Here is a 26,748-nt window from a genome sequence, read left to right as displayed (position 1 = left end):
GCAGTTAGACCTATTTGTCATTCCTGCCTTCAAATTGGCAGCTTCTATTATCTGCAATTTTGCTGATTATAAGAGGGTGGGTGGACCAGCAGATGGGTGAAAAACTTTTATATTATCGGTGATATCCACATATATGCGGAAAGCCATGGACTGTGCTGCAGACCAATTACAGTCCAAAGCAAGGGAACAGTGTGCCATTCGGAAATTTCAAACAGTACCCCTTCCTTTAATGCAAATTTAACTGGCTGGCAAGGCTCAGCTTGTCCATTATGGTTACATGGGTGTCAGATAATTGGAAACAAATATTTGGAGTTGAAACATCTGAAGACGGAATAACTACGTTTTGAGATGTATCTTTAATGTAACATCTTTTCTTAGCTTCATTTTTTTAGATAAAGGTTATCAGTGCATGTGGTAGATAAAACAATATTATCTGTGATATCCATGTTAAATAACTAAGAGGAGCTGCTTGGCAATTTGATCCTGTTTATTATTTTCCACAGATAAATTATGAAACCTATATCCATTTTAATCGCTGTTAACAGGCTCAATAGTGAGGACCCCAGACCACACCCATAGAGCAACATGCAGAGGTTCAGAGAAGTGAGCATAAAATGTGTGCAGATGCTCATTGTTGTCAGCATTGAAAAATAACAGAACCCGTTTATCATAGTCCAAGCCAACACCGATTCTGCGAGGATGTTCACCCACTTCGAGCTCCGTGCTATGCTGGTCGTGCCAGGCCTTGTATTTGTTCTCGTGTTTCCATAAACACCAGGACCTGCTGTTAAATCCCATCAGGCATGCACTGTCTTGTTCTTTACGTAGAATACTCTTGTAAGAGACACCAACACGAAGGTTTTCCACGTCCCCCACATTCACCACCCAGAAGTGGCATCCTTCAGAGAAACTCTCAGATGACAGCACCTGTGACCAGTATTTGAATCGATCTGGATGATCAGGTTTTTTTGGAGGGCTCTTGAGCCATACCGCTGTCTTGCCATCATTTGAGATGTTAAGTTTTTGATGTGCCGTGTTTCGATTAAGAGTTGGAGAGCATTTAACTGCAAAGAAGCCAGTGAAACATGTCAACAGACATTCACAACCAGAGTTCAGTTTATCAATCCAAGATATAAAACGCCTAGTTTTCAGTAAAAAAAAATGAGACGGAAGCATGGATCATATTGTTAAATTATTGCAATTTAAACAATTACTTAATGTTTATACTTTACAATACAATTGCCCCAATTATTAGATTAAAAACTATTTTATACTTATTTTAGCTGTAATGCATACTTAAACGATACCTAGCGGCAACATCTCTGCCTTTAGTAGTGACATCCATGATTAACTAAGAAAAGTTTCAGAGTGAGGCCCAGTTAATCATCAGATCCCACATACCGGCAGAGTCAAGCAGGGTCTGCAGCTGTGTTTGCTTGTTCTGTCCTGCACGGATCACCTCCAGGAGCCCCTGGCACATCTCTTCACGCTCACCAATAAAATAATTGAGTATAAAGATTGCACGTGCTGAGATGTCAGTAATTTCATACACCTTCCAGTACACGCTTACGTGAATGTTGTATTTTTTATCCATCTCGTACAAGAAATAGAAGGTGTTTTCAGAGATGGATTTATACACTTCTGGCAGCAACTCATGGAACTGCCGCCAAACCTCAGCATTACTGGACTTCATTCTCTTCTCGATGAGCATTAGTGGTTCCTGTCCACACGGGAAAGAAGCCACAATGGGAAGTGTTTAATGGTATTAAGAAGGTTGTAGATTTTACTCTTACATTATTTAACATCATTCCTCCAGATTTGCTAAAATAGAGTGTTACATATTGGGTGCATATTATTGAAAGACTTACATTTCTGCAAAGGGATCAATGGCCCTGCCATTGTAATCTGGAATTTTCTCTCATAGTTTAAGACTACCAAGGCATTGAGCTTTATTTTTGCAGGATCCCAATTGTTATAAAGATGACAACTGACTTTCCAAAGGTATTATTTTACAGTTTCACTGCTTACTAAACATCTTCCTTTGACCATTTTCAGTTCTCCAGTGCCAATACTCTATGAACGTATGTATCTACAGCATGATGCATACTTATAGTGGTTCTGATTAGAGCTAAGATATCCAGTTATTTCATGGAATATATTACATTTGTTTGGAGTACTCTGCCAGTTATGGATTGATTATGTGAATTGGCTTATGCAAATAAAAGTTGGAAAACACACATCTCACCTCTGGTCCCATAATTTCTGTTGGATGGGAGGTGACGTAGGAGCTTAGTGAAGTACATTGCATCATTAGCCACATCACAGAGTGGAGCTTGTATGGAAATTTACAGTAAGCATAGAACATTCGTCTAACGGTCCATCCACATGCCAACGTTGGCTCAGCATTGAATGTATACTGGGTTTCTATCTTCGGGAGGCAGTAAGTGGAGGAGCTGCTATTTTTTAATGGCCAAAGCAATTGACCACAAAAAAGTAGTCAATTACAAATTACAGTTAATGGATCAATTTAATTGATTAATCATTCCAGCTATAGCTGCGATTGAAATGTGTGACAGTTTTTGGTCAATCGATTGTAAATAGATCATGCCAATTACTTTTATTGTATGAGTAAATGTATTTTTTAAGACAATGGAAAATATATTGCGATTGGCAATAAATTGCTATTGTGCTATTTGATGAGGATGATCTGTATTCATAGCTTCAATTCCACAGCATCTCAAAGCAACTTAAAATACAGTGAAATACAAAACAGTGAAAATAGAGCAAAATACAGAGTAAGAAAAATAGATGAAAATTATACAAAAGATCCATGGCAGAAGAACATGACAGTGAGCACCACAAATACAATAGGGCAACATTCAGACAACAGAGAGTCCCAGGGAAGTCTTGAAAAACATGATGGGAAATACTTTGGCCAGCTTAGGCTGACCATTGTAACACCCTACCCAATCACCACCACAAACCACAACCCACACCATCACACCAGAAGTAGGGATAAGATAGTTTTGGGAGAGTCTACATTCACAATTAGACAGTGGAAGACTCCACGAGAGTACATGAGTTAATCTTCTTTGGTTCTTTCGGTAAAGTCACGTAGAATGAGAAAAAAGAAAAAAAAACAATAAAATTCTCACGACGTTTCGGCCACAACACAAGTGGCCTTCTTCAGGTGAAAGGAACAGACCTGTCGGGACGACAGAGAAGTCCACTTGTGTTGTGAGAATTTTATTGTTTTATTTTATTATTATTTTATTCTCATTCTACGTGACTTTACCGAAAGAACCAAAGAAGATGAATCCTTGCAGTCACGAAAGCTTTAAATCGAAAAGTACATGAGTTCCTGTGATGCAATGTCATGGGAGCCAGGGCCCAGCATATGCTGCTTGACTTACCTCAAGGACATCCTTGGGCACTTTCACACTAAGAAGAGGCACAGTCTCCGTCCCTTTGCCAGAATCACCTGTTCCTGTACAAGAAGACGTGACACATGTCCACTCAGTAGCATCTACTGAAAGCATTGCTAATGATCCTGGGAGCACAATGTATGAGTTCTGCTGTTATGACTATGGTATTATGGGAGTGTGTCTAAAAGTGAACCTGCTCGGTTCGGAAGTAAACTACAACACGTGGAGTTAAAAATATTGCAAGGCACGTGATCATAGTGCCGGTACAGGTGTGATTTTATAGGATAGTGTTATCAGTTAATATATACCTACTGAATCAACTGGACAGTAATTATTTTGTTTTACATTAATGAATCTGTTGTGCATGATGCAAATTATTATTAGCAACCAAGTATTGCGACTAAAACATATTTTTTCCGATATCTTTTTTGGATTAGATCGCGTAAATATAAATGTGCTGTTAAGCCCACCACCACCCGACACAGCCAATTAGTAAGGTTAGTTTGGTAAACAAAACTAGAGGGATAGATGTAAAGCCATCACTTGTGAGCAACGCATGTGCGAAGTCCATGGGGGGGGGGGGGGGCGGGGGGGTTAAAAAATGCATATAAATTACAATGGGTATCCATTACTGGTTGGATTATTCATATTGCACTGCACATTATGCATGCACATTGTTCTTGTACATCCAGACATTTGTGTACAGGAAAATAACAGTAACTGTTATCTGCTCACAGGTTTTCCCCATCGACTTATGATGACCTTATAGTCATGCAGTTAAACAGTGCATTACTTGTGTAGTGACTGGGAATGTCACTACGCGGTGCCGGGCCTGCGAGGCCACGGCGGAAGATGCACCGTCATCGTGCACACCCCGGACACGGGGTGCAGTACCGACCCTAGTGGTGTTTTGGGAGAGCGCTGGCTAGCACGATGGCACCATGCGCAGCGTGCGTTGCGGGCTCCTACTTGAGGAAGTGAGAGAGTGTCAGCTCAGCCTGGGTTACATCGGGTGATGATACCCTGGCCGTGCGTGCCCATCGCAGTGTTTGAGCGGGAACGGGCGCTTCACGCACTTCTTCGCCCGCCACATTTGAATTTGGCGCCAACTTTTCAACGGGTGCGACGCAGCAACCGGGTGCCATTTTGCCCTCGAGTGTGACACAGCTACCGGGCGCCATTTTACGTGTGACGCAGCAACCGGGCGCCATTTTAAGTGCGATGCAGCAACCGGGCGCCATTGACTCTACCGCAGCGATGCCGCCGAGTGCTGCTTGTGGAGCGCCCACACCAGTCGTCAACTCCAGCTCCTTCAAACTTCGGCGCCTGCCTCTTGTTCGCCCATTCACCGAAGCTGGGGGTGATTGGACGTCTTTCCAGAGCCGGTTCAAAGCGGCTTACGCCTTGGTCGGATGGCCTATGGACGAGGCACTCGAGGTACTTCCGACGGCATTAGATGACGATTCCTTGGCCGCCTTCAATTCAATTCCGGCTTCATATAGGGCGACGCTCCCTCTGGCGTACGCTCAAGTGGCCACAATTTTTGAGCCGCCCTCAAGCGCTCGCTGGAAGTTCTTGCTGCGGAGGCGAGGCCGAGACACCTCTCACCTTGCGTAGCACCTTGCTGGCACTGGGTTGGGCAGCCTATCCCAACATGGACCAGGTGGCGCTCAACTCCCTGGCTTTGGAGCGGCTGCTCTCCCTTGTACGGGAGCTCGGCGTCGTCTTGGCCATTATGGAGGAAGCGGACATTTCTTCTCTTAAGGTGGCGCAAGGTATCCAGGCCCACCTTGGCCTGCGGCAGTGGCCCAGTGTGGCAGCGTGTGCTGGGGACCTGGGTCCAGTGGAGGTCATCACGCCACACAAAGGTGATCGTCTCGCCGCCTTCACTGCACGCGACCAGCGCTGCAGGGGTGCTGGTGAGCGTCGGCCGGAGCAGCGGTGGCGAGCGAGGGCTCCTCTCTCACGGGGGCCAGACCCACCAAGTGCATCCGCTGTGGCCAGCCCGGCCACATTGCCATGGGCTGCCGCAACACCCCTGGAGCCTTCGGCGGGACCTCAATGCTCTCCGCCTCCACATCAGCGTCATCATAAAAGCAACAGGTGAGTCATGGCACATCAGCCACTCGGCCACTCCCCTCACCTCACACATCTTGCGGGGATCAGGTTCAGATTCACCGGGGCACCACTAGCATTCATCATCCTCCAGATGTGCGCTCGCTGTCGGTCGCTGGGTGGCCAAAGGCAGTACACCAGTGGGATGCGCTCACGCATCGGATTGTGGCAGCCGCAGCAGGTTCCTCCGCGGTCGTTGGACAATTGAGGGAGTAGAGGTTCATATTTTGGTGGATACGGGTGTTTCAGCCACCATTATATCCGAAATGATGTTTGGCCTTTTGCCACATAGTGTTGGTAAGCTGAGTCTTGTAAAAGGGGCTTGCGTTGCCACAAGTCGAGGCAGTTTGGGAATATTGGGTCACATTATCGGCTTGATTAGAATTGGCGACATTGAATTGGAAGGCCCTGTCCTGGTCTCAAAGACGTTGGCCGTGCAATGCCTCTTAGGCACGGATTTCTTGGACAGAATGCCCCCCAAAATACTAATCGACCAAGGTTGTAGGAGTTGCCATCGGGCCGTCAATTTAACTTTTTACACTCCCCTACCTTGTTGACTCTTGCCGCCAGTGTACGGCTTTGGCTAGAGATTCCATAAAGATTCCACCTGGTTCCCAAATGTTGGTACCCCTGAGATTGCGCAAACCCCTGCAATTGCAAAGGCCTGAGGCGGGAGTTCTTTTAACTCCCTCTAATTACTTTTCGCGGACTTCCTCTATGGTGGGTGCCCTGACGGTCGTGTCGAAGGACCAGGAACCCTTTTTGCAGGTTTTGAACGGAGGTCGTTCGCACGTAGTTATGCAGGCCAGTACCGTTTTGGCGCATGTGATCCATGCTCAGTCAGCAGTAGACGCCACGCCAGCTGATGGGTTGGTGGCAGGCGTAGTCGAGGAGGACAATTCGAACGACTCCAGGCTTTGCCAGGAAAATTAGCTCTTATCCACCGAAGAGCGACAGCAGCTTTGGGCGTTTATTGAATTATTTAGCGATGTTTTTAGCCATAGTAAATTCAATATCGGACGCACGTCCCTTCTGTCCCATCACATTTACACGGGAAATTCCCCCCCTATTCAGTTGAACTCCCATCGCCTTAGCCCCAGAGAGAAATATCATGTCCGCTTTGTGATTGATGAGATGTTGGTGGCAGACATCACCTCTCCCTCTAATAGCCCTTGGTGAGCCCCCATAGTGTTGGTCAGAAAACGGGATGAGGGTCTCCAATTCTGCGTTGATTTCCATAAATTAAATAAAATTTTGGTAGCAGATGCCTACCCGCTTCCCCGCATGGACGATTCGCTTGACGCCCTCTCAGGTGCGTGGTTCTTTTCGACTCTAGATTTGCTTTCGGGCTTCTGGCAGTTGACATTGGACGAGGACGCCAAACCGAAAACAACGTTCAGCACACCCTAGGGGCTGTTCCAATTCAATCAACTTCCTATGGGCCTCCACTTGGCCGCAACTACTCTCCAACGCCTCATGGAGATGGTCTTGGTGGGATTACAGTGGGACTCCGGTCTGATATATCTGGACGACATTATCGTTTTCAGCCGCACGTTTGACGAACATTTGCAGCGTCTAGAATCGGTCTTCGTCAAAGTGTGTGCTGCTACCCTTCAATTCAAACCACAAAAGTGTAATTTGCTGCAGTCTTCCGTAAAGTATTTGGGCCATATGGTTAGCATGTCAGGAGTCACTACAGATCCAGAGAAAACTGCTTGTGTCCATGCGTGGCCGACCCCCACATCTGTCGCAGAGGTTTGCAGTTTTGTGGGCTTTGCCTCATATTACCGTCGCTTTGTACAGGATTTTGCAATTATCACGAAGCCAGGCCACGCGCTGTTTGCTAAAGGCCAAAAATTCCATTGGGGCAAAGAGGAGGAAGCGTTCATCGCGCCTTGGGATTCCCTGGCTGATGCGCTCCCCCCCCCCCCCCCCTGGATTATCCCGACTTCTCCCTGCCCTCTGTCCTAGACACTGATGCCAGCGACATGGGCATAGGGGCTATACTTTCCCAGGTGGTCGACGGCGCCGAAAGAGTTGTGGCATATGCAGTCGCGTGTTGTCCTCCGTGGAACAACGTTATTGTGTGACCCACAGGGAGATGCTTGCCAGTGTACTTCATCCAGTTGTATAGGCCCTACTTGTATGGCAGGCAGTTCACCGTACGGACGGACCATGCTGCCTTACAATATTCCTTGCGCATAGATCAACCCTCAGGTTAGCTGTCGCTGGCTTGAGGTGCTGCAGGAGTATGCGTTTGACATCATTCACAGGAAGGGGGCACAGCACGGAAATGCGAACACCTTATCTAGGTTGCCACAAGACAGTAGGTGTACATGCATGACTGGCTCGAGTCGTTGCAGGGCTCCAGTTGACTCCATGCCACAGTTGGTGGCGATGGCCGACACGGCTCCTCTTCGAGGTGTGGCGCTGGCCACGAATTGTGGCCTAGGTCTACCTCGCGATGAATGGTCTCGCCTTCAGATTGAGGATACGTCTGTTGAATTTTCAGCGCAGGGTTAAATCTGGCAACCATTACTATACCACGACAACCAACGCGCCCGTTGCCCTGTATGACTGCCTCCTTATGCGTTGGAACTCGAAGCTAGAGAGATACTGTGTTGTGGTGCCCACAGTCCTCCAAGGGAAACTGACTCGTGTAATTCATGAGAAATTGATGCACCAAGGGACCCACAAAACCTTCTTGACTGTTAAGCAGGACCTACTACTGGCCGGGCATGGAAAGCGACGTGACACTATTTATTAAAGGCTGCCAGGATTGCACACTTCAGAAGCCACCGGCTGTGCATGATCGGCCCCCGCTGCAGTCCATACAGGTTTCTCGCGTCAACGAACTTGTGGCCCTTGACATTTTAGGCCCATTCCCAACTTCTCAACGAGGCCACAAGTTTCTGTTGGTCGGGGTCAAATACCTCAACGCTGGCTTATGGTGTGGCCCTTACAAGATCAGTTGGCCTCGTCAATCACCGATGGCTTTTTGCACGGCAACGTTTAATATAAGGGTGCACCTGAGCAACTTCTGACCGACCAGGGTCGGAATTTTTCTTCTCGACTGCTCAGGGAGGTCTGTGACCTCCTCGGTACAAAGAAAATCCGTACCTCGCCCTACCACCCTCAAACCGATGGGATGGGGGAGCGTTTAAATCGTACCCTCACGTCCATGCTGTACCACCAAGTGAACGCGACCCAGTCAGAATGGGACCTGTTTATTCCGGGCATCCTCGCCGCGTATAGGTTGGCCCTTCATGCCTCAATGGGTTTTTCACCCTTTTATTTGATGTATGGGAGGGAGACCGAACCCCCGATGCACGTGCAAATGGATTGTTCATCCATCTAGGTTGAAGAGATATGTATTGCCCTGTCCTGTAGATTAATCCCAATTCCGGAGCGGCCGGTGCCTGATGCGTCCGACAAACCTGGCCATCCTGGCCGGGATGCTGGGCAGCATAAGCTTTCCGTCTGTCCACCCACAGAACCCCTCCGAGTAGTTTCCGAGGAGTGGCCTGCTTCCCCGTTGGGAGTGAAACCAACATCAGAGAACGCACCGCCCGCTCACAAATCGGATGCTACCTGTGGGAGCGGACCGGTGGCACATACACAGTCCAGAGGTGCTCTTTTCCGCTGAGCACCTCTGGGCCTTTGGGCCCGTTGTCATCAGACGCCAGCCATCACTGACGTGGTCGGCACCTTGGACCGAGGGATGGAAGCCTTCCTTGCACTTGCCGTTCTGCCTTAAACACCCTTGATGTTCCCCCACAGACGGCCCTGCCTTCGCACCTCCATTGACATTGTTATTATTGTTAGAATTGTTCTTGTTGATGTTTCTGGCTGTTTGCTATTGACCCCGATATGTGTTGGGTTCAGTATAGTTAGCAGCCGGGACGGCTGATTTTTTTTATGGGGAGGGGTGATGCAGAGGAGTATTGTGAGCAGCGATAAGGGGGCGAACAGAGGGAAGTGTGAAGCGGGTTGTTAGTCAAAGATGACGTCATGTCACGGGTGGTGTAAGAGGTACCTTCCGGAACAAAGGTGGGTCCGAGCTAGGGGAAGGAGCCACCAAAGGGGTACTTAAGGGGGACCCCATGACGAAGGCGTAGTCGTTGTGGGGAGCCAGGGCAAGGATCGGCTGCAAGAGGTCTCTCCCTCTTCATCGCCGGGCGGTGTTGGCTAAACCCCCGTCCCAGGCAGATGGGTGGGAGAGCCAAGGGAATAGCCGAGTGTAAGGCTCCGAGTATTCAGTAAGGATCGGCTGAGAAGGAGGGTTTCTCTCTCCTCGGCGCCAGGCGATGTTGAATGAACCCCCGCTCTCGCCAGACGAGTGAGAGAGCCCCAAAAGGATAGCCGAGGGAAGGACAAGATAGTGTTCGGGGGTCCGGGATAAGGACCAAATTAGAGAGCACCTACCTCTGGTGTGAGTTTATAGTGTTGAATGTGTAATGAGAGAGCGCCATCTAAGGAACGACGAGGGTTAATTGCATAGTCACTGCTGGGTAACTAATATCCGATCAGAAGGATGGGTTCCATCTGGGCCAAAGGGCGGAGCTTGTGGGTTTGTACAGGAACCATCGGGAAGGTTCCACGAGGGGGCATGGCTTGAGGCGGAGCTTAGCTCCGCCGAGAGCAATATAAGGAGAGACAGTGAGTGGAATCTTGGTCAGGTGGGGAGCCTGGAGTCCGGACTGCATCATCGCCTACCTCTACTCGCCACCGGCCACGTGGCGGGCTCTGCCAGTGAAGCCTTCTCTCCTCTCAATGCGCCGCCAGCCAGCGGCGAGCGTGGAGAGAGAGAGAGAGACACGCCACACGCCACGATGGTGGAAGAGGGAGAGTGCGCGTCACGGCAGTAGAGAGAGAGAGGGAAGCCATCCGGATGGAGAGAGCAGAGCTGTGCAGACATTCTGTTAAATAAAAGCCACCAATCCAGAGTCGTCATGGAAGTCGTTTATTACAAATGTAACAGTGTTAATAAACGGCAACAGCCCTTACAGCATTCCTCGTCTCCACGTGGTTCTACGACCCAACACTTGGATCACAGTATCAATGTACATTACATTGTAGAGCAGCATTGTACGGGTGGAAGATAAATTTATGTCGAGGTTGCTGAACCAGTGAACGGTTGCAGGAATAGCCTGATGATTATCTGAAATCCTACAAGTGTATTTTAAAAGCAGGTAGTGCCAGACTATGTGCTCCAAGGTTTGAGATTTGTGTCTGCTATCACACTGCGTGCTATTCTTAAATTTTCAGTGCATAATATAGCTACATCTGCCATATGATGTTCCGATTCAATTAAATACAGACAATTTTTTGCAGGGCAAATTGTAATTGGTAGTTTCTTCTGTGGACTCAGTGATTCCATGCTAGTTAAGAACTTCGGCAGTGTTGCAGGTTACTCACTCCCGGGACTCAAAGTTGAATGAGGGCACTTTGAGAGCTTACGCTCGATCTCAAATTGGGTTCCAGGATCTTAATCTATACTTTGTAAGGTTCTGAAGGTCCTATTGAATAGGTAATTTGGGTGTTGCCGTAAAGCATATGTAGAGGAGAGAAATATGCGGTGCACGCAGTTAAGCGGATGCAACGGAGGGCAAACAGGTGTGTGCTTTGCAGAATGAGGTTTGCACAGACAAACCGCCAGTAATTAAGGGGAGAAGCGGGTGCAACCGAGGTCGAACAGATGCTACACTGTGACCGGAGGTTGACACCTAGGAGATGGGATATGGGGGGTGATGATAAGAGATTAATGGGATAATTGGCGCCGGCCTGGCGGCAGCTAAAGTGTAAGCACGTGAGGACTCGGGATGAGCAGGGGGATATACTGTAAGCGGGAGTGTTTGTGAACGAGGGGAGTTGTTGCCGGGAACCAAGAGTGAAGACATCTCGCCACTGCCGCTCTAGCCATCAATGGGACCTTAACCTTCACGCCGTCGCCAGGCGGGTGTTGGCTGAACCCCCTGCCCGGGACAGACGGGTGAGCAGGTCTGAGGGAGCATAGGTGAGGGCAGCGGTGGAGATGCGAAGTTGCTGTGTGCAGAGTCGTTGACTGTGGAGCTACTGTGTGCAGAGTCGCTGAGTTCGAAGACGCTGTGTGCGGAGTCATTGAGTGCGAAGACGGTGTGTGCAGAGTCGCTGAGTGCGAAGTCACTGTGTACAGAGTCGCTGAGTGCGACGTCACTGTGTGCGGAGTCGCTGAGAGCAGAGCTGCTGAGTGCAGGATAAGTAACGTGCAGAATAAATAAGAGAGCGGGGAGAAGTTAAGTATATGTGACCGTACAGATAGTTATAGGAGTGCCAATAACTGGCGCAAAAACAGGTGAATAAAGTGTAAGCAAGGGACTTTTTACAACGTGTCGATGTGAGTATTTTTTTAAGACACTACACATGTATAGTTGCGTGATATTTTGTGTTTTTGAAATATTTAGGTGGAAGTCTGGTGACATTTTGTTGAAGTTAGTTATGTTGAAGAGTTTTGTGAAGCATGAACAAGGAAACATTGAAACAAATCAACACCATATAATTATTATACGAACATAGTGGTGTCTATGTGGAGATGCATCCCATTCATAACACTATGTAAGACAATTTTTGTTCCTGGGTAGTAAGTGTTATTTCGTAATTGCTGATGCCTAAAAAGTATAGAAAATGCCTATTATTCCGCACAAACTTTGCTTTTGTGACCAGGACAGTGATATTTAGAAATGTACCTATTTTCAATGAGAATACGGGCTAATGTGTATTTTTGTTCACATAAAGTCAGAAAAAAACAACATATGAATCAAAATTACATGTATTTATAGTAAAGCAAGACAACAATTACTACAAAATATTTAGAAGAGAGTAGTTTTTCGAGATTCATGATTATACTGTAAATAACTTTCACGAATCAGCCTACAAATTAAGTCTCCCATCATGTTCTCATTATACTGTCCTTGTTAGCGGGATTCAAAGTCAAGTATATCCTGGTGGAAGCGCTCAACTTGCTCCTCCGAGTACGCTCCCATGTTCTCCTTATATTTAACAAGATGAGCATCAAGGATATGGACTTTGAGGGACATCCTACAGCCCATTGTGCCGTAGTTCTTCACCAGAGTCTAAACCAGCTCCACATAGTTTTCGACCTTGTAATTGCCCAGCAAGCCACGAACCACTACGACAAAGCTGTTCCAAGCCGCTTTCTCCTTACTAGTGAGCTTCTTGGGGAATTCATTGCACTCCAGGATCTTCTTTATTTGTGGTCCTACGAAGATACCGGCTTTGACCTTTGCCTCATACAGCTTAGGGAAGAAGTCTTGAAGGTACTTGAAGGCTGCCAACTCCTTATCTACAGCTCTGACAAATTGTTTCATAAGGCCCAATTTGATGTGCAGTGGTGGCATCAGCACCTTCCGGGGGTCCATCAGTGGCTCCCACTTGACGTTGTTCTGCGACTTGCACACTTTCATCCAACAAGTTCCACTGCTTGAGCCTAGACGTCAAAAGGTCGGCATTGGACTTGGTGAGACCAAGATCTCTGATCAAGTCGTTGAGGTATCTTTCGTTGGGGTAGTATGGGTTTCTCTCCTCAGCTCCACCTCTGAAATTGTCATCTGGATCTACAACATCTACCTCGCTCTCTTACTTGCTGCTCTGTTCTCAAGACCGCTGCTCTCTGTCCGGAGGAGTGGGTACGGGGAGCTCATGGCAGTGTGGAACCGGGGCGATGGATGAAGGAAGGTCCGGATATTTGGAAGGGTCCACTATGCAGAAGTAGCAGTTGCTTGAGTGGTCAGTGGATTTTACGCGTGACTAATGTGTAAGAGATTCTCACAACATTTTTCATATATGATATATTTTTTCAATAAAATCGAAAACTGTAAAACATTATAATTTTTTTACAATTTATAAAAAAAATAACAAATGTAATAACTTAAATTTCCGAGCAATAATTGTCCATCTTATCTTCCAGAGTTTTTTTGTATTGCTCGCAGGTGAAATGAGGTGCCCAGGGTTTGTCTTGATCCCCAACAGGCATGCCAAAATATGCCTTGTAGGCCTCACACATCTTAGCAGATGCTTCCACAGAGCACTTTTTTGCTCTTGTCTTGATAAATTGGCCGCAGACATAGCAAAATGCGTCTGCTGGATTCTTGCAGCCTCTTGATGCCATCTCAGAAAAATGCAGATATGTATTCACTTAGGCCACTGGAACTAAACTGAACTAGTGGTCTCAAGGCTTCTATTTATATTACTGGAAAGTTCTAGAATGTTCTAGAAGTTACTCCAAGTTTACTCAGCACTGAATCTATCAATAATGTTCTGGAAAATTTCAAAATATCACTGTCCTGGTCACAAAAGCAAAGTGTATGGAGGCATAAGCAATTTGGAAATAACACTTAATACCAAGGGGAATAAAAATGTTATACAGTGTAATTGTTGACTAGAATCTTAAGTGAATATTTTGCATGATTCAAATGCTGCTCAATAACATTGTAATAAGCAGGATTACTGCTTAGTCTTATCTTGGACATTGCCCATTTCCCTTCAAGTTTTTGTGATGTGCACTGGGAAGTCTTCCAATTAATCTACAGCCCTGATTTGTTGTCTCATGAATCACAGCTGGGCCACTCGTGGAAGAATTCGTCTCATTATTAAACAATGAAAATTACGTAAAATGCTGTAATGTTTCTTACCAAAGGGGTATAAGCATTTCTTCTTCCGATAAATCAATAAGGCCACCACCACCACCAGAAGCATGAAGGTCCCAATTCCAGCAGGAATTGCAATGTTTTTTTCTGCAGGCAGCAAAAGGCAGAGGATAAACATTCAGCATATATATTGACATATACAATTAAATGCCAAGGCTATTGCATAACACCCTCTGAAATAATGTTACATCGACACCAGTGCCTATGCTTTTATATCAGTGCATCAACAAATTTAAATTTGGGAGCAATGTTGTCTAGTAACATGTATTTAAGTAGCAAACTTGGGGGATGGTTTATAAGTGTAGTCTCATCAGCAGTGTGGCCAATTAAACAAATGCCAGACAGCTAGATGTTGTAGGCAAGAGCTATCCACAAACATTGTTATAACTGGTCAGTTCCACACTACATTAGCTTTGCTGTAGTGATCTGCTTCATGAAGTACATATGCACAAGCAAGCCTGATGGATCAAAGTATATATTATTTTTAACATGCTGTGGTGGGAAACAAGAGACATGGTAGCAAGATTTGTTGTTGTACTTTGAATCTATGCAACCCCTCTTCAGCAACCCCCCACTAACCAGCATAGTACGGTTTTATAATATAACACCCATGATCCACATATGTTGAACTTATTGCGCACTTTGTGTCTTGGCTTGGATTTGTGTCTGTGTGCTGTCTCTGCCTGTGTATGGGCCTTGTTGCTTCCGAGTGGGTGCTGTCGATCCCCACTACCTCATGCTGATTTGTCCCATTGTGTGCTGCCGCCCCCCACTCTGCTCCATGCATACCTCATGCTAATTTTGTTCCATTGTCTCTCAGCCTTACCTTCGCTGCCTATTTAAGGCGACTTTACTGTGTGCTTGTCTCTGTGCTGGTTCGCTCTTCTTGGATGTCTGTGTGTGTGTGTGTGCGGTCTGTATTTTGAGTTTCATACTTAACTTTCAATTTAGCAATCTTTGAAATAACGTGGTCAACCGGACTATGCGTTAATTGTGTTTTGACCGACCGTCTGTGTTGCTTTACATGGTTCCAAAAATTTTGCTAAACCCTGTTTGTCTGGTATGCTTCTCTCTCTGTGTCCCCTGTTGTATCTGTGTCAGTTCCCCCTACTTGGGTGTCTGTATATACATCTGAGGTTATGTGTTTCCCCTCTCTCCTAAATTTAGCTCTTCTGTACCTGATGATGGCTGCTTGTGTTGCAACCGAAACGTCGTACACTATTATGCTATTTTATTATTTCTTATTTATAAGTGACTTTACCGAAAAAAACAAAGAGTAATTCCTGCAGTCACGAAAGCTTCAAATTAAGTCTGAATTTTGGTTTCGTTTGTCGATTACACACAATCCACAAAAAAATACGAAAACATATTTTTACAATTGTGCAAGAACACAGAATAACCTGATTTTAACTCCAATGGGATCTTCAGAATGGTGCCTTGCAGTGTGAAAAACACTGTGCTTGATTTTTTTTATTATTTCAGATTGTACGGTTAAGTAATTGAATTCATATCTATGTAGCCATAATATTCGAAATGTTTTACCCGCGCTGAGCTCTTTTGAGAAACTGCATGGATTGTCTGAACTGCAAAACGCAAGTTGGAAGGAGGATCACCTCCAAACCATCCACCTGCAACCATTTGCGCTTGGGGTATACAATCCACAATCTCGGCTATGCTGGCTCATTATTATGACAAACATAGCATGAGCACTTCATCAGAAAATCAACCAGTTTAATACTTGAAGCACAGTAGATTGACATAGGAATGGGGGAGCAAAGGTGGTGCAGTGGTTTGCGCAATGTCCCATGACCCTGGCAATGCGAGTTTGTTACCAGCCACGGCAAGCATCACTGCCATCTGAACTGGTCCTGTCCAGATCCAGTAAATATTCAGAAATTCTAATCACAATAGATAGTCGCGTGTTATAAAATAAATGTCTTGACATCTTTGTCTAGGTTGATGTACTATTGATGTACCACCTAGATTAATGTACCATTGCTAAGTTTTTTCCACCTGTTGTCATTCTGAATAATTGTCCTCCCATTCTTTCTCTTTCATGTATCTGAATGAATAGCAACTCACAAATCTCTAAATTAATTAGTCTAAATTAATTAGCTATGAATAGCCTTCAGTTGATGGGCAGTGGATTTCTTTAAAGCATGTTTTGCATTTTTAGAGGTCATTGGTTCACTATATGATCGACGTTTCTGCAATTGCATGCCATGGTCTTCAATTTGTACTTGTGAAAGTAGTAGTGCTGATCTACCATGATTTACATTCTTCTGGTTTAATGTAAACTACTGTTTTTAAGGAAGATGAAATCTCTTTTTAGAGGGATCAGCAATCCGATGCTTCTTAATCATACTAGTATTCACACAAATCTTTCGCCATTTATTTGATGTGCTGAAACTCAAATATAAAGGCTTTGACTTGCACGATCTCAAGCAGTAGTTTAATATATTTCTCGAGCTTTTTAGATGGGCAGGTTAGGATTGATTAAATTCAGCTGTAATCATGAGTATTTATTTGCTGTTTGCAGACATCTATAAGAGACATGTTCTATAGCACAGAGAGCCAGAGTAAAATAGTTAACTTTATTTTGCTGGTGACAATCCTCATTGTAATGTTTAAGATGTTCGTTGGTGTGGTACCTCTTAGCCCAAAGAGGAGCGCAGAGTGTTGTGTAAAGTATACTTGTGTGTGCATGTCTGATTCACAACTAGCGTGAAATCAGTCAGCACAACTCAGTATAACTGCGTCATCGACAGTCGTTTTGATATCCAGAATTGCATGTGACAACAATGGCATGGGTCAACTTGTGCAGTGGAAAAGTATCTCATGCCACGCTGCCATGGCATGGCCCCAGCATAGCTCGGATGTGCAAATATAAAACAGGTATAAGATGAATGTGTAGTGTAAGCACATCTGCTCTCCAACTAGTGTCTGTAAGTTTCTCGATAAGGTTACATTTTTTCATCAATCTTCAATGGTAGATCTGGTTTCGATCAACAGTACCCCCAAAATATTTTAGCAATGGCTGATTATAGACTTCCTTGCTGCAAATAGACATTTGGTTCAGCAATTACTAGCTAATTGTTCCAATGGAATGCTGTAGCCATGGTCTTGTATGGAGTTGCCAATGTCTGAAATATTCACGGTTTGGTCCTTGGTGAAGGAAGAGACTTCACACATGTGTAGTAAGGGAAATATCATGTGTATACATTTCTCCGATGTGTGTGGCATGTCAGTTAATAAATGCATAATAATGGGGCAAGTACGAAGCTCTGCCTGGTACCTTAATACTCGAAACAGCCCGACTGACAAGATTTCAATGACGTCCAAGATGTGTAAATTCTTTACCATTTGCAAGTTTGTGCATTTCCTGATGCCAATCGCTCTTAATTGAATATCTTGGTATCAGAGGCGATAGAGACGAATATGAAATTTCTCACCTGTGTTTGATGTAACTCCACAAGGCTGTGAAGGATGAGGCCGACTGTATCCATCCTTACACTGACACGCAGTGTCACTAGTGACAGTACAGTCCTGTTGAACATCTTCATCTACACATCAGAGAACAAAAGGAAACTTAGTTTAATTGCAGTACTGTACTGTTTCTTCTTTGGTTCTTTCGGTAAAGTCACGTAGAATGAGAATAAAATAATAAATTGATAATATAAAATAACACAATGATATTATTTTATCAATTTATTATTTTATTCTCATTCTACGTGACTTTACCGAAAGAACCAAAGAAGATGCATCCTTGCAGTCACGAAAGCTTTAAATCGAAATTTATACTGTACTGTTTGTTTAATGTACAAAATGTTGGTCTTGGCAACATGTCCCAAGTAGCTATAACTTTAGCATAGTGTACATTACAATTTGGTAATACGATGGAACTTGTATAATATTTGATGGCTTGGAGAACAGGGTAATTGATAAACGAATCTTTGTTGTAACTTGCTGATCCGCCCCTCCTAGACATCTGTGAAAAGGAACTTCAAAGCTAATCGGATTCCTTCAGTGGAAATTAAGATTCTGATTCGAATGTATGGATGAGAGGAGCTATTCTTTGTTCATTATAATCACAGTGGGTCACATTTACCTGTAGCATGGCATTCGATAATGCATGCCTCACCGCAGGTCAACTCAAACAATTATTGGAATTATAACCGAGGCGACATGAGGTGAGTTTATCTAATCTCGTCTCACCTGTGGCGATATGTGTATAAGAAAAAAAGATGATAAAAAATAATTTATCCGCGTGACATTGCCTGTAATCTGCCAGCATTTCATTGTTTTAATGGAGATAGTGGCTTAGTAGATGCTGCCATGGACCCTATTGACTGATATTCTGGACATTTTAGGTGAGTTGTGACTAACAAGGACATATTAATCTCAACTCTAAAATAGGAAGTGATAAGGCTTCCAGTGACATCATCTGTGTATATGATTTCTCTCTCAAGATTCCTGTGCGTGTGTTAATCCTTCTTTAATGGTTTAATTTTAGCTTTTCGTATTTTTAAATAATTTTCCTGTTCTTTGGTTCTTTCGGTAAAGTCACGTAGAATGAGAATAAAATAATAAATTGATAAAATAAAATAACACAATAATATTCTCACGACGTTTCGGCCACAACACAAGCGGCCTTCATCAGGTGAAGGGACGAGACTGTCTGGTAGGACAGCGCAGGAGTGAAAGAGCCACGTTCAGATCACGACCTTTAAGCTGTGTGAGAGGAAACAAAGCGCCTTGACAAAGGAATTAGCATATAATTTAGCATTGAAATGGCTGAGTGATTAGCTTGTGACTGGTCACAGAAATAGCTATGTTAAAAGTTAAAGCAAACATATCCGCAGAGGCACCCCTTGATAAAGGAATTAGCATAGAATTTAGCATTGAAATAGCTAAGTTAAAGCATACACATCCGCAGAGGCACCCCTTGACAAAGGAATTAGCATAGAATTTAGCATTGAAATAGCTGAGTGATTAGCTTGTAACTGGTCACAGAAATAGCTACGTTAAAGTCAGAGCATACACATTCACCGAGGCACTTAGTACAAATCAAACAGGAGAATTTAGCATTGAAATAACTAGGCGAATTTAGCATTGAAATAACTGAGTGATTAGCTAGTGACTGGCCACAGAAATGACTATGTTGAAGTCAAGGCCACCACATCTGAGCTATTCACAGTACTATATAGTGAACCAATAAAAAAAAAATATAAATTACCTTAATGTTATCAATAAACTCTATATTCTACAATCAGCTAAGCTACCAACAATAAGTCGTTATATATCACAATGCTATATGGCAAAAAAATGGGTGGATTCTTACCCTCAACTTTAGCACCACGGATAGCTACGGGCCCCGTTCAGACGGATGAGTTCATCCATGGTCGGAACAGAGGAGGGGGAGAGAGACAGCTGCGAGGCGCTATTATACTCCATGTTGTAAACCATACCATTAACCGTGGTGTGAGAGGTATTAAGAGTCAATGCTGGGGAAAGAGCTGCGGTCTGAAGGTCATCGTAAAATACAATTAATTAAGAACAGAAATGGTTTAAAACATCTTTCCAATGGTTACTAAGCCAGAATCCATCTTCTCGGTTGAAATTGTCTCTGTGCTTGTATATGTGAATGGCCTCATGAACGAATCTCTCATGGTAGCTGGTTGGTTTGCAAAGAACCTCCGTCTTGGAGAAGTCAATGTCATGTGAGCCCACTGAATTATAACAGTGATCTGCCACGGCAGAGGAGTTCGTCCTACCGTGTTTCAAGTCTGCTTTATGTTCGCGGATGCAGTCCGAGATATGTCGTTTGGTTTCTCCAATGTAGCTACTACCACAGAGGCACTTTAGTTTGTAAACGCCCGGGTACTGTATGTCTGGAACAGCATCTTTTACAGATGGAAGTAAATCACGGATTTTATGTACTGTGTTGAATCGGACCTGGATCTTGTGTTTATTCAGGATTTTGGAGATCTTTTTAGTGACCCCTGCAATGTAGGGTAAGGTGATGGTTTTGAGTGGCTCCACAAGAGGATCCTTCTTCATGACTGGAGTGATGGCTTTGCGGATTGTGTAGTCGGAGTAACCATTAGCCCTGAGAGCCTGGTGTACGTGCTTGAGTTCACTGGTAATGTGTTCCTGGTCGGAAATGCATTGGGCTCTATGGTATAGAGTCTTGATGAGGGAGTTCTTCTGGGATGGATGGTAGTGGGAATTCGGTTTCAAGTAAGCATCTGTATGGGTAGCTTTCCTGTAGACAGAGTGGCTCATTGAACCATCATGTCTCCTTTTAATTAAGACATATTATTATTTTATTCTCATTCTACGTGACTTTACCGAAAGAACCAAAGAAGATTAATCATTGCAGTCACGAAAGCTTTAAATCGAAATTTTCCTGTTCTTAGACAATCCTACATTACCAACTTAAGATACATTTCCACTTTGTGTATTGCCTTTTCAATTGCTGCAACTTCTGGAGATAATTGGTGTAAAACTCGACAGGCCATCTTGTCGCCATGCTGGCCCGCCGTGCAACCGGAAAGTGCCAGCTCCAACTGCCTGTGCCATCATCAGTCTTCTTCATTCAAGCAGCTTAATATCTTGACAGACATATGTTTTTACTATTTAAGATGGAGGACCTTTCTCATGAATTTCGTGATATAATGGTCATATGTAGCAACAAGATGGATACCACCCTGCTCAAGTTGAGATTAAATATCAGCTCCAAGATTAGAGCCCACTGTCTGCACATTTCTTCAAACTCCAACCCCAGCCAATTGTGGAGTAAAGCGAGTCCCACTTGGAGTGTTGTGACTCCATGAAATAACTTCAGATTGTTTTTGCTCAGCCCACCTTTCTCATGAATCGACCCTTGTCATCTATGGTCTATTCACAGATGGAATCTTGGGTGCAGCCTATCAAGCAATATGGTTTCAACCAATCTCAGATTTCACAGACCTTTATATTCTTATTACAATGTTTTACCACCACAATACACTTTCAACCGAATTGCAAGGTGATCCAACGCACTTTCTCATCGATTTAGTTGTTTTAATTAACATAGAGTGATTTTTGCTGTGGTTTTCACACCTGATGATGATTGCTTGTGTTGCAGTCGAAACGTCGTGAGAATTTAATTGTTTTAAATTTGTATTATTTTATTGTTTCCCTTCTACGTGACTTTACCAAAACAACCAAGAATATAGAGTGATTTATTAACTTTTTATGCATGCATCTCCACACTCAGATGACATACACACATACGACCTACTGATGTGGAACTCTTACAGAGAATATTGCAGGTACTGCACTTTTTGCATTGAGGATCACGGTTTGCAATGTCCATGTAGCTCTTCCCTGGCATACAAGATGTGCAGAAAGAGTGGTCGCCATCGGAAAAGCAGTCATCAAGCCACATGTTTCCTGTAAAATGGACAAGTTAAAGTAATTATGGGGTCCGAAAATAACGTGTTTGATTAAATATTACATCTCAATACGTTTTACTACAAACACGTTATTCAATCTGTATGCATTTCTAATTGATGTTTATCCAAAACATCCATTTCTGCCTTTTAATGTGACGCTATGGTCTGCTGTAGTAAATTATGTCACAGGGTATTTCATTTGAGCAAAGAAAAAAGGCATGTCAGATTTTTTTTGCTTTTTATTAGGTAAGGCCCACTAAGCTATTTTTCAGAAGCGACCTGGTTACAAATGATAGTTTATCGTACGGACATTTATAGCAGCCAAATACTCTCTATGGGCATTAACACACAGCTGAGTACTGAACAGCTGATTCAAAATAACCTCGCCCATTGGTAATGGTGATCAACTTTGGCCTTCCCAGCTATATTAATGCTCTGTTGCAAGCATTGTCATAATTTAAATGTGGTATTCTTTGCAAATACAATCATCAATCGCTTATATTGTCTACATGAAAAACACACACTCTACAAACTAACATTTGACCACATAGGGCAGTGGATGCATTGTTAGTCACAATGTGTTACTGCTTTGCTTGGTTACCTGCAGGACAGAGGTGGCAGCAAAACCCTTTCACTGCTCTGTATTGTCCTTTATCTTCGCATTCATTATACTCAACCTTAACATAAAATTAAAGTAGAACAAGAGTTAGGGCACAGCTACGTGTAAGCAACAATGACTCAATAATACAGGTAACGATTCACTCTACTCCATATCCCCTGCGACTCTACTTATTATCGTGATTCAAGATCAATTCAATATATTTTTGTCTTGCCTGTTAAGCCTCGTCTGCTTCGCACAGTGTATCGTTTGTACTGTCTGTTGTATGTGTACTGCCTTGCTTGTACTGTCTTGTCTATACTGTATGCCTACATTTTCCAGTCTCATTTCGTTCTATTGCCCTGAAGGAAAAACGAAAAAAATAATGTATTACTTAAATAATAATACAAATATTCGACTTGAAATTTCTATTTTAAACATTATTTAAAAAGACTAATTGTGAATACCTACTCTTGACCATCAACCCCATAATTATTTGGGCTCTGTACAGTTAACATTGATATCGAGAATACGAGCATTGTTTACATTTAGGAATGACATAATTCCCCTCTCCTGATGCCGAGGGGAGATGGGTAGGTTTGGGACTCGGACACGTGCAGGTGCGACTACTGTGCTGGTTAGCCAGTCCAGATCGCCCTACATCAGTGTGCTTCATTGCAAGGCCCGCGGGCCACTCGCAGCGCCTAGTGGCCTTTAGTGCGCCCCCTGACGTGCATCCCCCGACATTACACAAATGTGAAAACACTCCCCATTGTGCTGCTGTCAACCCCAATGGTTTCAAATGTGTGGCGGCCCTCACACTGATGATGTGTTATCGGCGAAAGTGGCCCCCCCTCTGAAAATTAGTCAAGCACACTGCCCAAGAAACAGGCTGATGGAGGTTCCAGTTAGCTAAGAGAAAGTGGCAGGCCCATTCTCACAGTATTCTAAACTTGAGAAATGAGGCTAACCAAAACCTTTACTCAGAATTTGGCAAATCTATTAGATACAAAAAGGATAAAATATTGATTAAGGGTTGCTGGGGACAAACTGTTTACTGATCTCAACTATGCTGATGATGCAGTTCCTTTTTTTTTACAGAGTACCCAGCATCATGGCCCATGTCACTGACAAGTCTTGACCAGGCAAATATTGCAATGGGCCTTCATACTTTCTGGACAAAAGCTTAACTTCAGATGATGGGCTGTGGCTCTGCATAAAAAGGTTAATGCTGCAGATATGATCATGTTGATATTGATGTTCACGTTTATTTGATGATGTTGCTAACAATTATATATCATTGTATCATGTATTATGCAACGTGTTAATATTTTATACAGATCTAATTAAGTGTAACACAAAATTATTTCTAAGGTAAGTAAATACAGTAATACCTCTGTTAACGACTCCTCTTGGAACACAGGTCCTTTATAACCAAGTCGGCTGGAGAGGGAAGCTTCACCGCCCTATTTTGCAAAAGATGAATACATATAAAGTAGAGCCTCGGAGATCGAATGCACCAGAACTCGAACAAATCGGTGTTCAAACAATATTTCCGAAAAAATTTTGCCTCGGAAACCCAACGAAATTCGGAGGTCGAACGGGCAATCACAACTTGAAAGAACCTGTATGGCTGAGACGCGTATGGCCAGCGTGCATGACGCTTGCCCAGACAAAGGTTTTACCGTATGAGGCAGAAACAAACCTCTTTAGATACGTTATTAGTCAGAAAGAGCTCAAGTGACTCAGTTAGTGGCAGAGAAGAGGCACAAAATAGAAAGAACCCCAGAAGGGCAGTTCCCCGACGTTATTTTGGAAGGGGACTCCCCTTCCAAACAATAATACCACCACCACCACCTCCTCACTACCTTCCACTCAAGCCATCAACTCTCCTTACGACAGGTAAAGTGAGGTTCAATGTTAATTTATTTCATATATTTATTAATTTATTCCATTTATTTATTGTTTTTTTATGATTTTATGCATGTAATTACTGTAAACTTCGTGTAAAAATGCTTTATAATGAGATATTTCTTGTGTCTAGAACCAATTAATGTCATTTACATTCATTCTTATGGGGAAAATTTATTCAGTGTTCGAACAAATCGGTGTTCGAATGGCCTTCTGGAACGAATTCAGTTCGATCTCCGAGGTACCACTGTATATTATGAAATCATAAGCGATTCAAAATAATGAAATTAAAAACTTACCCTGTGAACCACAGTAGAGGTTTATTGGGTTAGATCACGTAAATATGTGTCGTTCAACTGCCACTGCCCAACACAACCAACTAGTAAGGGTTGTCACGTAAACAGACTCAAGAGCGTTATTAACCAGGTAAAGTCTTAACTGACTGTGATGTTCCCATCCTTCCTGCCTATGTCAGCTGTTATTTCCAATTATCTGTGTCTCTCACTCTCTATGCCTCTCTCTAAGATCCCTCACTTGTCCTTTGGATTGCACTATCATGCTCACATGTCCTTTGGATTGCACTCTCATGCACACATTCCCTTTGGATTGCACTCTCATGCTCACATGTCCTTTGGATTGCACTCTCATGGTGCTAATCTCTCATTAACACTGCTGTGTGCATATGCGGACATGATACTCTTATGCGGCGACGGAAGCTCATTCACGCTAATCTCCCTCCCTAATCCCTCTCTCCCTAATCTCCCCCATTAACACAACTGACGTGCTTGCGTGCGGGGGTGGAATTCCTTTCCAGCTCAGACCCCACTTGCATGCCCATCGCCACATATTAGCCTCTTGTTATAACAGCTGTCTCGCTGATTCAGCAGTTCCACTGCTGGATTCTATTTTTTCGCCTGAGGACGACCGCTTGTATTGCGATCGAAACGTCGTGATTTATTTTATTTTATACCTACGTGACTTTACCGAAGAACCAAAGAGTATGGATTCCTGCAGTCACGAAAGCTTCAAATCAAGCTCAAACTCATATGCTTCCATTGTCGATGGCTTTGCTGCTGCTGCTTCTTGTAAGGGTGTGTGACAGCCTGCTATGTAGCAGTGAGATACAAAAGCAATGTGAGATCCTAATGTTTGTGATATCATGGTTTTTTTGGATTTTAAAATCGAGTCTTACTTTTTTACAGAGTTTGTTATATCAGTCATTGATATTTTATTTAACTATAGATCGTGTTATCTGCCTTGTAGGTACTGGACAACTGTGAAAAAGAGCTTCATAGCTCATCGGATTCCTCCAGGATAAATACATATTCAGATTCTGTTATCCCAAGATTTATGTTTTACCCTGCATTGTGATGGTTGCAGAGCCCCAAAGGTTAGGATGACATCTAAAGAGTATTCATATGTACTTTTAAAGAGAGGTGTAATGCAATTATACACAAGTGACGATATAAATATCTAGTTATTAAATAGTTTAAACATCTGAAACATTAACGGCAAGAAACAGGCTATCCGAAACTGAAGGAGCAGCCAACGAGAATAAAAGACCTCACATCGTGTATTTGTTTTTTTATATTGAAAGCAGCCCAAAATAAGTGTCAATTGTCATTGTCTGAGAAGCAACGAAGAAAAGTCACGGGCAGTTGAGAGAGAAAAGACCATTTTGGCAGCAGAAAGGATATAGCGACACTTGCCATCGGCTTTATGTCAATAGTCATCGGAGGCTTGGCAAGATGATGGGAGACAATGTTTGATAACGAAATAGATTATGAGCAGCTCAGTATGAAGCGTCTTCTCGTAGTGGGTATAAACTGTATTACACACTTACCATTGAGATGAACGTAAACAAGATTATTCCAGAGATCAGCCCCATTGCTGCCACTTGTTTTGGCTGCATCGTTCAAACTTGGTGTCAAAATGGTACTACTGGAGCACGAACCTAACGATGAATAATTAATATCGCTGTTATGTTGCTTAGCTTTAGAGATACTTGACTGTCAAATCATGCAAATACGCCTTGTGGCACTTGAACATTTCTATAGAAGAAACCCCAGCTGGCTCACCAGTGGCTATGAGTATAAAACACTTAACCATTAAACACTGTTAATGTCTCTCAAAAGTACATGTAGATGAAGATGAATGTACCGTGCCTAGACTAACGACACCCAGCAATCTCGAAACACGGCGACCGCAGCTCCTTTTAGAATTTCCTCATTCCGTGCTTTGCATTGTCGCTTCAGAGGAGTGGTCAAACTGGAAACACCGTGTAGGGTGGTGGTCCAGATGTCTTGTGATCACCATTTAATTCTCTACTAAATCGTTATATTTTTGTCAGTAAGATGTATTTGAAGCAGAAATAAATATGCAAAGGAAACACATTTTAGGGGTCAATTAATTGGGGGGTCACAAGACATCTGAACCACCAGCAGAGTTCTGTATTTGAAGAAAGTACAGTCCAGTTTCGTTAACAATGTGAGCTGCATACAGTGCAGGTTTTGCATGACTTCCTTGGAAAAACTATTTTTAAAAGTTTGTATACA

At 43.6% G+C, this 26,748-nt stretch overlaps 1 protein-coding gene across 1 annotated transcript; it reads right to left on the bottom strand.

Moving 5' to 3' along the window:
• Positions 1–469: 469 nt before the first annotated feature.
• On the bottom strand, positions 470–26,748 carry LOC116942660 (uncharacterized). Its single transcript, XM_032954849.2, has 9 exons — positions 26,037–26,748; positions 23,677–23,748; positions 22,286–22,361; positions 21,548–21,682; positions 17,698–17,808; positions 14,231–14,332; positions 3,414–3,487; positions 1,402–1,720; positions 470–1,064 (listed from the first exon to the last, which is right to left on the bottom strand). Exons 1-9 carry the CDS (start codon positions 26,103–26,105, stop codon positions 529–531), a joined length of 1,494 nt encoding a protein of 497 aa, XP_032810740.2. The 5' UTR covers positions 26,106–26,748; the 3' UTR covers positions 470–528.

The sequence above is a fragment of the Petromyzon marinus genome, chromosome 1, assembly GCF_048934315.1.
Source record: "Petromyzon marinus isolate PM22_M1 ecotype Great Lakes invasive population chromosome 1, UKy_Petmar_22M1.pri1.0, whole genome shotgun sequence".
Lineage (NCBI taxonomy): Eukaryota > Metazoa > Chordata > Hyperoartia > Petromyzontiformes > Petromyzontidae > Petromyzon > Petromyzon marinus.
Note: the sequence above shows the minus strand (reverse complement) of the source record. Positions and strands in the feature narration are given on the sequence as shown.

What these genes read in the sequence shown, in the direction of transcription:
- LOC116942660 (XM_032954849.2), bottom strand. Translation starts at nt 26,105, where the DNA reads ATGCAGCCAAAACAAGTGGCAGCAATGGGGCTGATCTCTGGAATAATC. An exon ending in CTGCCACCTCTGTCCTGCAG is followed by an intron (nt 21,683 to 22,285) that starts GTAACCAAGCAA and finishes TCCATTTTACAG; the next exon opens with GAAACATGTGGCTTGATGAC. An exon ending in CAGTACCTGCAATATTCTCT is followed by an intron (nt 17,809 to 21,547) that starts GTAAGAGTTCCA and finishes TCTGATGTGTAG; the next exon opens with ATGAAGATGTTCAACAGGAC.